The 15439-nt window shown below is 47.0% G+C and overlaps 1 protein-coding gene across 2 annotated transcripts in view; it reads left to right on the top strand.

Annotated features, from left to right (window-relative positions):
- The window catches only part of Glurb (metabotropic glutamate receptor B), a 243591-nt gene that overhangs the window by 96525 nt on the left and 131627 nt on the right, over nt 1-15439 (top strand). For both annotated transcript variants that reach the window (XM_076822664.1, XM_076822663.1), the window contains exon 2: nt 8848-12342. In XM_076822664.1, the coding sequence (XP_076678779.1) occupies nt 8880-12342 (3463 nt within the window). In that variant the 5' untranslated portion in view covers nt 8848-8879. The remainder of the gene's footprint in view (nt 1-8847; nt 12343-15439) is intronic.

Here is a 15439-nt window from a genome sequence, read left to right as displayed (position 1 = left end):
GATCGGAGTAAATGATTCTCCTCGGGACGGTGCTGAGACCTCGTAGATTACACGTGATCGTGAAAAAAAAACCTGCAGCCGTGCTTTATCCCTCGGATCTCTCTGTTAATGAAGACGCCGTAGATTCGTAATTACGACGAGTTGGAAATATGACTCACCGGGCGCGATCCATTCCCAACTTTCCGCGAATGAGATCATTATTTTAGAGTGAATTTAATAAATGGCTAGCATCCATCAATGAACTTTGTTATCTAGTTGGGAAGTCCGGTCGTTCATAACAATTTTCATCGCCGATATTAATGCTACCTTCGGCGAGGCAGTCTTCGTCGTGCTTTAAGTGTATAAAAGAGTCAAGATGCCTCGAAGAATGTTTTTATTAGGTCAGTTCAGTTTATGGTGGTGCTTCATCTTCTTGCCAAACCTATGCATTTCAAGCTGTGTCTAGCCTAATTTGAAAATGTCAGAACGAATGAAACTTGGAGAGCGCCATTGATGTGTACCTTTACATACATCTTTGAATATTTCATTAACATAAGAGAATGGTTGAGAACAGATACAACTCAGAAAATTCCTATACAGATAGTCAGATGGACGAGGCTTACAATACCTCTGCAACACTATAATGTGTTCTTCATTACACTAAAAAGAAACCAGAGATGGGCAAAATTTGTATTTAAATAAAATTCCGAATAACGAGAAAAGTTAAAAAAAAATATTCGTCACGTGTCGAATAAAGTTGACCCGTGTAACCTCCTGCAGGTCTTTCACTTCCAAAGATCGTAGAACGAAGTAGAATGAGACAACTGGTCAGACCATACCTCGCACCTGACTCACTTATTTCAGCGGGAAAAGTGCTGAAGAGCGATCTGACGATTATTTACCTGAATTTCGAAAATGCAGACAGTATCACGAACGTGATAACAGGTACACAGAGTGCTGCGTACACGTTGCTCCGTTATTATACGTATCCCTTCGATTCAGCTGGCGGTCGCCGGTACCAAAGCGTGATAACGAAATAACTAAGCGGAAGCTATAAGCAATGCAATTATAACACCATATCCGCGTTAGCTGTTAATTGTCCAGTCAGTTAGGCAATTAAAACGGCCCCGTGATTGGACCGTATTCCACGCCATTTGTGTCACCGACAATCATTTCATCGGCGAATTTACACGCGTTTCCGCGTAATTCGCCGAATAAACATGATAAAATTGTCGCGTTTAATTACGACCGGCGAATTTATTTGCGTCAGCTAGGAAACGATGGCAAAGATTCGTCGGATTAAACGCGACGATTCCGATGCACTCGACGAAATTGGTTCCTTCATTAAACCAAATATCAGCCAACGCGTAAAGTAGATATACTCTTAATAAACTCATTTCACCCACAACATAATCCCACATCCACTCCATTCGCACAACTGTAATTACAAAAATTCCACTACGATTTAACCGACATAATTATCCATCCCTTAACTGATCCACGAGTTCAAGACATATCTATTCCCTCCCACAGCCCCCAGCCTCCGAAGTTTGCTCAGATAACACTGTACATACCACCCAGCACAACTTCGCTCGACCTCGGGCTCTGAAAAAGGATTCAAATTACAGGCTGGAAAGGTCGAGGGGCGAGAAGGTTAATGGTCAGCGCGGGTCCCGATCGTCCATCAATGCTGTACCCCCACGGACTCGTGCGTCTTGTCCGCCAGCAATTTTCTCCAGCGCGAAAAATCGTGGCGATCGTTCCCCTCCAGCGACCGTCACCGCCAGACTCTTCGTTAAACCCCGGACGCGCTCGCATTTCCCCAGAGGCCGGGGATCTCCATGCGAAATCCGCGCTGTACGTACACAGGCCACAGAAGTTACATTAACATGGTCGTTTGCGCGGACAGTGCTGAAGGGAAATAAAAACGCGGAAAGGGGACAATCTCGTTGCGGGCTGAGGTTCCGCGGTGTTTTCATCGCGTCTGTCTAAGCCCCGTGGTCTCGCTGAAAAATGGAAGGGCAAAGTGGATTATCGTTTCGCAAAACGAGCTTGCTCCAGGGAAACGTGACAGCGCGGCTCGTGTTCTAGGAGACGCGAACTCCTCGCGCGTGATTCGCGCGGAATTTTCTTGCAAAATCGATTGCTCGCGGATGCAGCCTTCGATAAGCAGCTTCCGATGGCTTCTCCGGATCCGTTTGAATGGCTCGACACGTAATCGACTTCGCTGCGGGTTGAAAAATGTTTCTGCACGCTCCGCGTGACATTCGCGAGGGATTAAATGTTTTTCGAAAATTTATTCATCCCGTAGATGAGCTGCCTTTGAATTCTCTCTCTCTCTGTCTTTCGTTGCGCGGCCTCTTTTAGAGGGTAGCTCAGAATACGTTCCTCGTTTTATGAACGGTTTAAATACATGTTTAATGCAAGAGCCTGTCGTCGCTTGATGCGCTTTAGAATATGCCACCGGTTCTGTCGCGCTCTCGAAGCTCTGGATATTCAGCATCTTTTGCGTCCCACGTACCCGTAGCGCGAAAGGCGGAATAAAAAATGGCGCGGACGACTTCTCCAATTCTACTCGCGGGCACGCGTGTAGGTATGCATGAGGGCACTGGAAAAGGTAGAACGCGTGAATACTTCTGGCATACAGAGTGCTTTTGACTTGAAATTCTCTCAAACGCGCTGCAGATTTTTAATCAACGCGGAGCGCGGAGGGGCGAGCTCCGAGCGCTGCTGTCGACGGAGGACGGACCTCGCAAAATTGACAATGCGAAGTAAATGATTCGAAGAAACTGTTCGATGTTAATCAATCTTCAAAAATACACTGGATGGTTGGCCAAATTTTATTCGTGATTTTAGTATTCTGCAATGGCTTCTTACTAAACCTATACTTTCGAAGCCACTGAAAATTTGCAATAAATATTCATAATTATCCATATCACGCTCCCTAATAATAAAATATCTCGATATTACACAAATTCTGTGTGAAATTTTAAAAACGGAAGCCAGAGAATCCTGAAACTCAGAAAAATATGCAACTTTGTGCGCAAGTAGAGTAGATCATGCGTAACACAATCCTATTTTTTGTTGGTGCCTTAGTGACGTAATGGGGGGTGAAATCGCCCCTTGAAGAAATGCGGAGTTCTCTTTTTCCTGGAATATCTCAAGAAAAGGAAGAGATATTGGAAAGAAGTTTAAACAAAAGTTGCATCTTTTTTATATCTACAAAATTGCGTAGAAATAATTATCGGAAGATGCATACTTTTCAAGTCACCCCGCCACCAACCCTTAATTCGATAATTACTTCACAACTTTTCCTTAAACTTCTTTCCAATATCTCTCACCGTTCTCGAGATATTGCGCAAAAAAGAAAATTCTGCATTTTCTCCAAGGGGTGATTTCGTATTGGAGCAAAAGGGAGAGGTCGAAGATCTACATTAAACCCTTTCCACAACCGTTTCTTGACCCAGGACCATCGTTTTTTCTTTCAACAAGAGGTCGATCTAAGTGTTTGATCGAAAACAGTCGCGGCTGTGCATTGTTTGCCCTGTAAGAGAGTACTGGTCGTTGGTGTCGAAGAGATTAGAGGTCCATTCCCACTGTCTATCTAGGAGATTAAAGCCACCCTTCCAGCCCCGCGCGAAACTGCTCGTAAAAAGGGCCCGGGCAGCCGCGGAGCTGTTGTAAATCCGTGAAACGGAAGAACCGTTCCCTTCGATGGTTTCTTCCTGCAGTGGAATCACGAAAAAGCTGACAAATGTTTCGCTTAGAGACAAATGGCTAATAAAATTCGCGTTTGTAGGAAGAAATAGCTAAATGGTCTCTGTCAACTGGCGTCCCTCCAAGTCGCAGATGATTACTCATAATTTCAGATGAATTTTCCATTAATCTCTGTGCTATAATGGTACATCAGCTTCAGCCACAGCCGAAGAAACAGCAATTCCGCCTGAAAATTGTGGCCAAAGTCTCCACTAAAATTTCTTTCCACGAACCCCAATTTTCCCCGAAATATATTCTAAAGATCATTCGATGATGGAATTGCTACTTGTTACTTGAACCACATTTTCGATCACACCCTGTATGCCAAGACCACCGCTGTCTATCCCCAATTATACTTTACAGCCCCGTGCTACGCTATTCATCCCTTCGACTCCGCGTGCCATTATACCTAGGATTCCTTTTGTTCGTTCCTTCCATTGGGGCCACGCGGTTTGAAAAATGCAGGATACCGCGACGAAACTCCATCCAGTGGGTTATGCTCCCTCGTTGCTGGGATCTGAATGCATTACATTTAACGCTGCGCCGTAGAATTACGCGGGAAATATTGCGTTCCATGTTTCCACGCAAAATGGACAAGCGACGTTCGTTTCTGTTGGCCGAGGCCAAGATGCGGCTGAAAGTGGTGGGTGAATAGTTTAGAAGTTAAGAAGAATGCGGCGTAGAAATTTAATTCTTAAAAACACTTTGCACGTGGAATTAAACTCCGATCGCTTTTAATTAACTTCTCCCAAAAAGCACGCCGTAAGCGAACGAACGTCGTTTCCATTTATTCGCGTTTCAGAGTCCATCAGCAGGGCAGTGCTGTTCGTATAAAAATGTTCGCGCGGGACGCAGCTCGCAATTTCAACCCTGCCGGAGAATTACGGTCGATTGGTAGAAACGGTCGGAAATTTCGTCATAAAGGGAGAATTCTTCCCCCGATACGCATGAATTCTTCCGGGCCCGCCGAGCAAAACGTTCCTTGTTCAGACCAGACGGCGCGCCTGGAACCCTTTGAAAGGTTTTCCTTGTTGACAGCGAGTTCTATCCCGATATTGGATCGACTACTGGTAGAATATCCCGCGGCTTCATCCCCTTTACTTTCATCGAACGGCGCTGTCAAAGCGACAAAGGGAAGACGGATCAGCGACAGGGCCAAAGAGGCGCTGTTCTACTCGCGATTATGCCACTTAACTAGTGCGTGTGATTATCCCCTTGCATCGCGCATTTATGCCCACCCGTTCGCGAGCGGAACACTGCTGCTCCTCGTAATTACCCTTGCTGGGAGCTGCTCAGATCCGCAGCATATCGTCAGCCAGCGTATGCCCTCATAACTTGCCTGATTGCGTTTCGAATCCCTCCAGCTGCACGCTCTGATTTATACATCTCCCAAACGGACGGTCTTGGGATCCATTAATTGTTTGATTCCGCTGGGGTGAGCCTGGCACGCTCTATTCCCTCAAAAGTATATGCATCTCTTGTTTCCGAATTAGAAAAGACTGTTTATAAAATTCTTGCTTTGACTTAAAGCAGTTATTGAGTTGATAAGTTTTTATTTTCATTCTTGGAGAATTTTTTAAATCTGCAGCTACCCAAAAGAAAAATATTGCCCGAAACTGTAGTGGGCGCAGGTTCAAAATTTGCAATAAATCGATATTATGTAAAGATTCGGTTAGGTGACTTTCCACGAACATCTCGCGATAATTTATTAATGGTGTGATTCCATTACACGCAGCAATAACCACTTCATCAGGCGCAATGTTTTATATAATTAAATATTTTATATCTCCGCTGGATTATCATCCTCAAAGGGCCGAAGCACCGAATCATTTTGCCCAGCTGTTAATCAACGTTCGTCGCGGCGGTTTAATTAGAAACGCAGTTTCATTTATGGATCTCCAGTGCCTGAAGTCCCGCGCAAACAGCGATGTCGGCCAAGCACGTGAACGTTGTTATCAATCCACTGTCCCAGAGGCAATGCCGGGAAATCGTGGTAGTACGCAGCAACTGGTTACCGTGGCCCATTGACCCGATAAGCATTGATGGTGGGCTAACAAGTCCACCACATGGAGCTGGAATACACGGTGCTGGTCCCGATAGCGAAACATCCTACGGTCGAAACAACGATAACGTTTGCCCCGAAAAAATCCACGGGGATCACGAATGGTGGTGACGATAAACCCGGGTGCTCCTCGTTTTGTGAACGTGAAACTGACAGAATTGATAAGACACGGAATTTCAGGACTGAGAGGGCTATCAGAGAACCAATTGATGGCTGCGCCGTGCGGGAATAAGCATGAGTGATATGTTTGTTAGTTTCTGTTAATTTGTGAGCTTAGGTAGAGTTTGGAGAGAGAGAGAGGGCTCGGGAGTTTAGAGCACTTAACGACATAGTGCACAGGTGTTGCTAGGTGTAAACCAGGGTCTGTACCTTCTTGCGTCCCTAGGTAATAGCACTGGGAAGTCTAGAGTACCCTGTGATCGAGGTGCCATCGTCCGCAATAGAATAAAAAGAAGAAATACCCACTTAACCCTCAGAATTGGTGAGACCTGTTGTAATCAATCTCACTAATGAGCCATCCAAGAAAAGGTTAGCATTCAATTTTCCAGAAATCATACTTCCTCCCTCGTGGAATCACTGATCTTATCAATTTCACCCCCGGAAACATGGTCGTCCATCCATATGCTCAATAAAGTTGAAATGAACTCTTTCTCTGGACGATTCAATACTATCAATCGTGCACGCCCGTCGTCGATAAAGGGACCTACGTCGACCCAAGCCAATCCAATCGAATCTTGGATCGCCCTAGCCGACATTTAGCCAGGAACGCATTAAGGCAGCGTGTCTTCCGGAGAAGCTTACGTAATCCAAGTTTCGAAGGTAACCCGTGGGCGATTTCTGCTGCAAGTTGAAGACAGCGGGGAGGATTTAGGCTGACAATGAGGTCGCAGTGGCTTCGCATAGTGGTCGACACAACGATTCAACAGCTTGTTCGCGGGGAAACTTGCGTCTCGCTCGTTACTGCGCAAATATGCGTCGCGGGGCTTTAAACAGTCGCATGAATCGTCTAGGAAACGTAGCGACGAGGAAGAATAAAGTCGAAAATGTAGAATAGAATTCTTGCGAGATGCCTTGATTTCGACAAATAAGGATTTTGAATATTTGCCAAGTAAGAACCCGAGGCGCACTTCACTGAGTTTCAAGTCGACTGATTTCGCTGTAATTTAATCGAATTTGTGCTTTCATTCCTTCCGCTTGATAATTAAATATGTACATGGCAAAGTGGGGGAGTGCAGTGTTAAAAAAATCTGAATTTGTTAGCTTGAAAATTGTCCAAAGCGTTGCCCGCTTTGTGAGAAACACAGAATCTTGAACACTGCGCAACTGATGATTCCAAACACTTTACTACTGTATGTAAGTGTGAATAGAATGGCACAAACTGAGGATGAACGCTGATAAACCTAAGCTAGCACTGTTGATTCACAGGACAATTGTTTCAAGCAATTATCGAATTAAGGAGTGATTAATGGATCGTCGACACGGAAGAAGTGAACCAACGTGGCATATCAAGATGAGAAAATGTCAACAATGGGACGTTTTCTTCGAGTTGATTCTGCAATTTGGCTGCCAGCCAACCGAGTGGGAAGCACAGACTTCCACTGGTCCTCAGTTTGAGTAACGAGGTGTTTCGCCGTTCATCTTCGCGGCAGGTACTTTAATGGCAGTATTCCAAGCCTAACCGAGGACTGATGGTCAGTCGAGGCTACTTCGTGATCTGTCGCTGCCCGCTTCAGCAATTCGCGGTCCGCAATCCCGAATATGACGAACATTCGCCTGAGCATTCGCCGTCCCATCGATGAGCGGTGATTAATAACCCCAATGCCGTATCTATTAATGGAAGTCAGCTCAACCGCGACGTCATTAACAGCGTGACAAACTAAACGAGGACAACCCATTAGAGTATTTAGTCCATATTGGTAAATGCAATTTACTCGTGCACAAATTGTAGTTATGTGATAATTGCATGAAATCAATTAATCTAGCGAATGGATTACATTACATAGACAATTATATACGTAAGATGAAAAAGAAACTAATTCAGGGCAAGGCTTATTAAGCCAGAGAACGCCTGTTAGTTCACACGCTTTTCATAACTCTTGAGCTATTCCACAACCTATATGTACGTGTACTCACATAAAGAATTGAAGAGTTCTTGTAGAAAACAATGTAGGTGTCAAAATTAAAACAAAAATGGTAATGGTAATACTATAGTATAGAATTTGATTTTTGGCAGTTACAGTGTTTTTTACATGGGCTCTTCAATTATTAACAGACAATCTAAAACACAATTAATTTAAGAATTAAAGTTTTTTGCAACTACCTTGTTGCCTTTATATGAATTTCGTTAATCACGTACAGTGAGTGGCCAAATTATTATACTCAAGCGAAAAGGTTTTAGATTTTGTAAGTTTAAGTATCTCTCTCTGTGAGTATCTCTCCGAAAAATAGTCACAAAAAATATTTAAAAAACGCATTTTAACGCTTGAAGTGTCTAGTTGTTGAATCAAGGACTCAATTTTGTTTCCATCCATTATGATACTGCTTTATCAAGTGGAAGCGCAGGAAAAGAAGTTTCAGAAATTTTAGCCTAGTATGAACGTATGGGCGGGCCAAAATTTTTTTTTTCTGTTAAATCCAACGAAGAGCTCTTATAGAGCAAACATTTCTCTTTAATTCTATTTTTTTTTTAGTTTTGTTTTATAATTTTTATTGACCGAGTTATTCGCGATGAAAGCAAAAAAGGTACTTTTCACTTTGAACACCTATAACTTGCGAGCTCATAATCGTTGACAAATTTTCATGAGTGTTTTGGAAAGCTAAGAAAGTTTCCTTTCAGAACCTTTGTCAATTTACGATTTTTTTTAAATCGTATTAAATCCATTTCAAAATGATCCCAAAAATTGACGAAAATGTTTTGAGTATAATAATTTGGCCACTAAGATTCCACCCACAACTTCAAACTCCTCTGAACATTTCCATTCCCATCAGTGCCATTGAAGCACATACCTACTCAGTACGCTCGACATCTGACATAATCGCTCTGATTCCAGGAGCAGAACATGATCGCCACGGGAGGAAGGTGATGCGTCGAAACAACTGTTGGCTGGCCGTGCTGGCCGTTTCCACGGTGCTACCAATCTTGCGGAATGGCTTGGCAGGGGAACGGTCACCGGTCGATTATGAGAACGTCGAACTGCGAGGCAACCGCAGCAAAGCTGCCCACGAGGCTCGGGGGTATAATCAAGCAGCCCCAAGCACCCAACCTAACGACGAAACGTATCCCATATCCCAGGACATGGTCGCCAAACAACCCCTAGAAGCGTCGCAAACTTCATACTTCCCACGATCCAAAGAAGAACGCCGCTCGCTCGCGAAAGAAGCCTCGATCCCCGGCGTCTCCACGGACGCAATTCCTTGGCAGACGTCCACGAACCTCGACACCGGCCCCTCGAAAGGGAAGCAACTCTGGCTGAGCCCCGTGCGAGGCTCCATCCCCACGAACACAGTCAGCTTACCCCAGGAAGAACCGAAGCTCATCGATGGCTTCTCAGAGCAAGATCCTCTGGAACGATCTAATAAGTTCCATCCGAGGGAGCAGGCCGCGGAAGCGACGAAGCGATCGTTCACCCAGATCCCTCGCACGATCCTGGCATCAGCGACTTCGGGCCCGGAGATACGAGGGGGGCGGCGTTTATCGCCGTGGATTTCCCGCGGCGCGATAAAGGACTCCTCGGGACAGGCTAACGATGTGATACATCGCGTATCAGGCGGCAGGAACGCTGGGGCGTCGAGGAGCGAGGGCGAAGAAGGAGCACCGGCTAGGGGGAAGAATCAATGGGGAACGTCGGCGATAGTCCTGGGGCATCCGTATTACGGTCACGTCGCGCGAACTTCACGCGATGATGGCGCGCTGACGACCACCCGAGGTGACGCGGGAAAAGTAGTCGGTTTCGTGGAAAATCGCCCGGTAGTCGCTGGAACATCGGGGACAGCTGATGCTGGCGACAGTTTCAGTGAAATCCACGCGCGCCACGGGGATATTGGATCCCCGGCGAGCTCCGGGGACGAAGCTCGCGAGCAGACTGTCGAGCAACGATCTTCGCGGATGGACGTGATTGGTGACGCGTCGACGAAGGGAGCCGCGGGTCCGGGCGTCGAATCTGCCGAGGGGATTTTCACGGCGGACGGGAATGCCAGAGGAAGGACAGCGGCGGAGTTTCTGGGTATTGATGTGAGATTGAGAGACAAACGGAATAATGAATTGATGCGCGAACGCTTCGCTCTGGTGAACGGCACGCTTTTACCCAGAGGATTGGTTAAGGGTCCAGAGGAGATCCAGGGAAATAAAGTGGCAGAGGACTCGCCGGATGAGGCTCGGACTGTAATAACTCGCGAAACCTCGGTTTCCATGTCTCGCTCAAAGTCGAAGGCTGACAGGCGCGAAGATTCGAAGCGTGGCTCTGTGTCCCGTAAATCAGAGGCAGCGCGGCGCGCAGAAGGAACGCACGAGCCGTGTGGCGTGTCCTCGAAACAAAGATCGACAGCGAACAGCGATGACGGGGCAGAGAATAGCGGTTTCCGGACGATTCAGCGCGAGAACCGAGCCGCGATTTCCGCGCCGAGTGTAACCATCAGTATTCATTCCGTCCCAGATTCCACTGAGCATCCAGCATCCGCCCGCGAGAAGGGAAAATTCGTCGGCTGTCGCGACACGCTAGCTTCCGATGCATCGAGCGAAGGATCTCGGCCGCGAAAGAACGAAGAAATCCTGCCTCGTGAGCCCGACGGCTCGCGCGTCCCCCCCGCCGGCGCGGCGGGACAAGCGTCGAACAATGAGACAGTCGACGGAGAAAATTTCAATTCCGACGCATCCGGGGAGGTTACATCGGCCGTGCACGATGGCAAGGATGCTAGAGACACATCGGGAAACAGGTCCAATTACACTGCCAGCCCCGAGGGATATAAAGTCCCTAGCGAAAGGTTAATCCAGACGGTCGCAGAATGGAGAAGCGAAGACGACGAGCAAGCAGCCATTAAAATCCCGCCGATGGAAGAATCGACGACAGGCGACGCAACAAAGGAGTCTGAGAACGCGCCGCTGCATTCCTTGCCCGGCTCGATTGGGGCCACGAAGAATTCCACTTATCTAAGACGCGACACGAGCAGTCTAGCTGAAGGAAGCTTCGAGGAGAAGACCATCGACCCGAGTGTCTCGCGATTCAGTGGCAAGAATGCTCGGGCTCCGTTCAGGAACTCCGACGACCGATCAGTGACTAAGGGAGCACGTAAATACACGGAGAATTCAAAAGGTGACGTCCGGGTGGATCAATTATCCAAGGAAGCGGAGCTGGATCCTGGGGTCCTCTCCTTGATACCTTCGAAGCGAGGAATAGGCGTCACCGAAACCGTGGTGGTTCCAGAAGACGGGGGAGAAAGATCGGCAGTCAACTACCCATCGGACTCATTAGTGGAACATCGCGACGCGGAAAATTACGGGGAGAGGGGAATAAAGTTCGACGAGGAGCTTAATAGCTCGCCGACAAACGGCCCCGTAATTGTTATCAGAGGCGGGGGAAATGGGAAGCAAGATCTGCTGAATGAAAGTAGCCGGGCCAGCAGCGACGAAGTAGATGATAATGAAGCTGCAAGTGGATTTGCTTCGAGGTCAGCGCAGGCAAAAGGCGTTCATGGATCACTTGATAATGGACCGCCGGGCGCGGTTAATCCGTTTGTACGTGGAGAAAAGAACGTCGAAGACCATCCAGCTGCGGCGAGAAGGGCATTTAGATCGTCCTTAGTGTCGAGGAACCCGAAGCAAGGCTCCATCTCTGAATCAGGCACCCTGGACTCAAACGCGACGTCGAGACCAATATGGACCAACGCCGGTAAAAGCGTCACGGTACCCAGCGTCACATCCCCGAGGATCGATTCCATGCCACGAGCGCTCGAGACGGGCATTCCCAGGGTATCGAACGCGCTGGATCGTCCCACGGAATTCGTCGCGAGACTGGAGGATCGATCCACCGTAACGAGCGGTTTGTACGAGACGGATATAGGTGCGGGAACGACTTCCTCGGGCAGCGACGTGCCGCTGCGGACGACGAATTCCAGCCAGCTGGGCGTCGAGGCATCGATCGTGTCCAGCGCCGATGACGAGCGGATGCTCGGAGCCGTTGCAAGCGTTGCTTCCTCGGAGAATGATGGGGTTTCGCTTGCGACCGTGGAAGACGCGTCGCCGCGCAACACGGACAACTCGTCCCATGATTTAGAGCCGGTGGATCCTCTGTGGCCAGTCAAGCACAGCGCGGTTGTCGAGGGTGATCTAGTGCTGGGCGGGCTGATGATGGTGCACGAGAGAGAGGACACGGTCACTTGCGGCCCCGTGATGCCACAAGGGGGTGTACAAGCGCTGGAGGCGATGCTGTACACCCTGGACAGATTGAACGATCGCGGGATCGTACCCGGTGTTAAGATCGGCGCTCACATACTGGACGACTGCGACAAGGACACCTACGGGCTGGAAATGGCGGTGGACTTCATCAAAGGTACGTGGCATCTGCTCGCCGGGTGACAGCTGGTAATTAATGTCTCGCGATATTGGACGGGCCAGATTGATATTATGATTGACACGACGGGATATGAGATATCGCCGCTCACCGCGTCATGTTAATTCCGGGAATCCTCGGCATGCGGATTGTTTCATTAATGTAACTAGGTGACTAATGTAACCGAAGGAGGGAAGGGTAGAGAATCTATGGGAAGGGAATTTAATCCTGAGGAATTAGCGAGATGTGTAGGGGTTCTGTGAAAAAAGACTTGGTAGGTGTTATTTGAAGGATAGCTTGAGGTGTTACGTGGCAACAGAGATGTGTCTTGTTGCTAATGGGGAGGCTCGAATTTCAGGGATCAGAAGTTTCGTCCTTCTCATAGCGCAAGCATTGCTCAGAGCTTTTAACTATTCCTAACTGAATGTCTATACAGAATTTCAAAATTATTCTAATTAGTCAGGCATTTGATAATCGAGTAAGTCTTTCATTCGATCTACAGTTCCGAGCAAAATTGTTTCCGAGTGCAAGCTAACCGCGATGCAACAATGAGAATGCAATTCAATGAATGGGGTGCACACAGTGACGATAATTCTACTCGCGGAATCGAGGAGTCACGGTGACTTCGAACCATGAAAAATCCATTGTCCTGGAAACGATAATTAGCAACAGCGAGGGAGCGAATTAACTTTTAAACAAATGGCTCACTGAGAGCGGTTAATACGAACCATCCCTCGAGTATTGAAAGAAGGAGAGTAATTAAAACGAGCAGCCTGTTCTTGTTGCAGTGTTCCTGTTCCCCTATTGTTTATTGCGCTCGTGAAACCGTGCGCTGCATTTTTCATCGGCGGGCCGGCACAGAAACGTCACAGTGAAAAATTAAGTAATATTCCCGTCCCCGTGACTCGTTCAATGCCGCCAGCATCGCGAATAATTCGGACGCCCTTTGTCAAGCAAACCTCTGAGGATAAGAGTTCCTTTAGCGAGAGGTAACTCACGTCTGACTTATTGTAGCCACTTACTACTTAAGGCAATTCCTTGGCTGAACAATAGTCTACCATACCAGTTGACATTGAATTGAAAAGCACAGATTAGTGATAGATAGATACAATTCCATACTTCGCAATTTAATCATTTAGATTTCGAATAACTCAAGAATAGTTAACCTAATTCTGAACACTAAAACGTAAGGTGAATGACTATAATTATTTTAATCCCCTGTTAATTGAACACCGAGCAGAGTTCACGAAAACTCTACAATTTTCACCCCCTATTTATCCTCGCACATTCGCCCGACCCGCCCCTCACAAAAATCATAGCCATTCACGAAACTTTCGCTACACAAATGAACAACTCCCATTTACCACTGGGCCCGTTACTTTTTCACTGTCAAAGCCGTCGTATGAATTCGTCCCCGCCCCATTCTCAAGATTCCTCGAAAGTTTAAGAGCCGCGGGGAAAGTTCTAATGCGAGCGATACCTCGAAGAAACAACGGGGGTTACGTTGGAGGAGCGGGCATCTTAGCGTCCTGCATGTAAAATTCAGCCCGCCGGAGAGAAAGAGGAATGCCTTCGACACCGGGGGACTCGTGAGCGTGCGGAAACTTTTGGCCAAACTTTTTTTCCCTTTTCCCAATGCGAGATACGCGTTTACCTATTATTCTCCGCGAAGTGCCCAGCCTGTGCTTATAAAGTGGATCACGCCGCGGGTGGAAAGTTTCGTGGAAGTTGCGAAATCAACGCGAAGTGAGCAGCCTTCGTTAGCCGGCAGCCAACTTTCCCCCCTCGCCTTAACAATTTATATTCGACGGGCAAAGAGGCTTCGCCGGATACCACTTGCAAGCGCGAGGTCGCCGGAATTCAGGAGACGCGAGCTTTTCCCTTTTTGGCAAGGGAGGCTTCCTATTCCGTCGTTCCCTCGTCACTCGCGGCCAGGCCACTGCCAATGTCAAGGTCTTAATTTGGATTCTGTACCCGGAGATCGCTGCTTGACGTTATTTCACAGATTCTAGAGATATTCGACAGGTGAATTTTCCCAATTTGGAGATTAGAGTCTCGGAAATATACAGCGGTGGTTGTAGGAAGGTTGAAATGGTGGGGGATGGTAAAAATTCCAGTGTTTTATAGGGAGGAAGTATATTGTTTAAATCATCCTTTGCTTATATTTCGGCTCATTACTATAATTCCCTCCCACCTGATATTCGAGGTTTAAATTCGTTTCCCGATTTTAAATGTAAAGCTCGGCGATATATATTATTAATGTTAGTTAGTTTTTAGTCGTTTAGTTAGTTATTTAGTTATAGTTAGGCTTCGAACAGTATCGTACTGCAGCCTCGCCATTTACTTCGCTTGTCTTTATGTATCATTTTCTTCTCTGGATGTGTCAAGTAATAAAGACGAATAATAATAATAATTGTTCTCTCTGTACCCCAGTTTGAGGTACTTCCACGGAATAGACTAGCGGTACTACACCTATATTTGTGCTACTACGTGGAAACGTCAATCTCAAAGTTTCCCTTCATCGCCAACTGAAGCCCCCGACTTATTTAACGCAGGCATTGTCAAAGAGGAGATCTTAATTTGCATTTTCTACGTAACGATCAATGTGTGACGCAGTTCGAGGGGTTGAAGAATAATGTTCTGAACACGTCCAGGCAAACATGATCTAGGGATTTTAGTCGTCGATTTTAATAATTGAAAAGTTGATGGAAAGCTTACCCTTTAATCTCGCGATCCCGTGTGTCAGTGTTTAGAGTATTTAATATAAATTTCAGCCGCTGCCTCCGCGTCGTTAATTACCTGTTCCAGCTAAGGACACTGTGAATTCATTTCTGTCTCCCGTGCACACGAAATTTCGCGCTCGGCCATCATTAACGCACACTTAGAAAGCCATTACCGTTGCACGCGCCACGTTTTAATACATTCTGCATTTTAAGCAGCGTCGCATGTAAATACACAACGTCGCAGCGGGAAGTTTAATTCGCCTGGGAATTAATGATCCCGTGATTGTGCTTTCCGAAGCTTCCACTCGGCAAACGTCGCAGTGATAAAGACATCACACTGATGGATTGTTTCGCGTAATTTGCTGTTACGTCTC

This window comes from Andrena cerasifolii, chromosome 11, assembly GCF_050908995.1.
Source record: "Andrena cerasifolii isolate SP2316 chromosome 11, iyAndCera1_principal, whole genome shotgun sequence".
Classification (NCBI taxonomy): Eukaryota; Metazoa; Arthropoda; class Insecta; order Hymenoptera; family Andrenidae; genus Andrena; species Andrena cerasifolii.
Note: the sequence above shows the minus strand (reverse complement) of the source record. Positions and strands in the feature narration are given on the sequence as shown.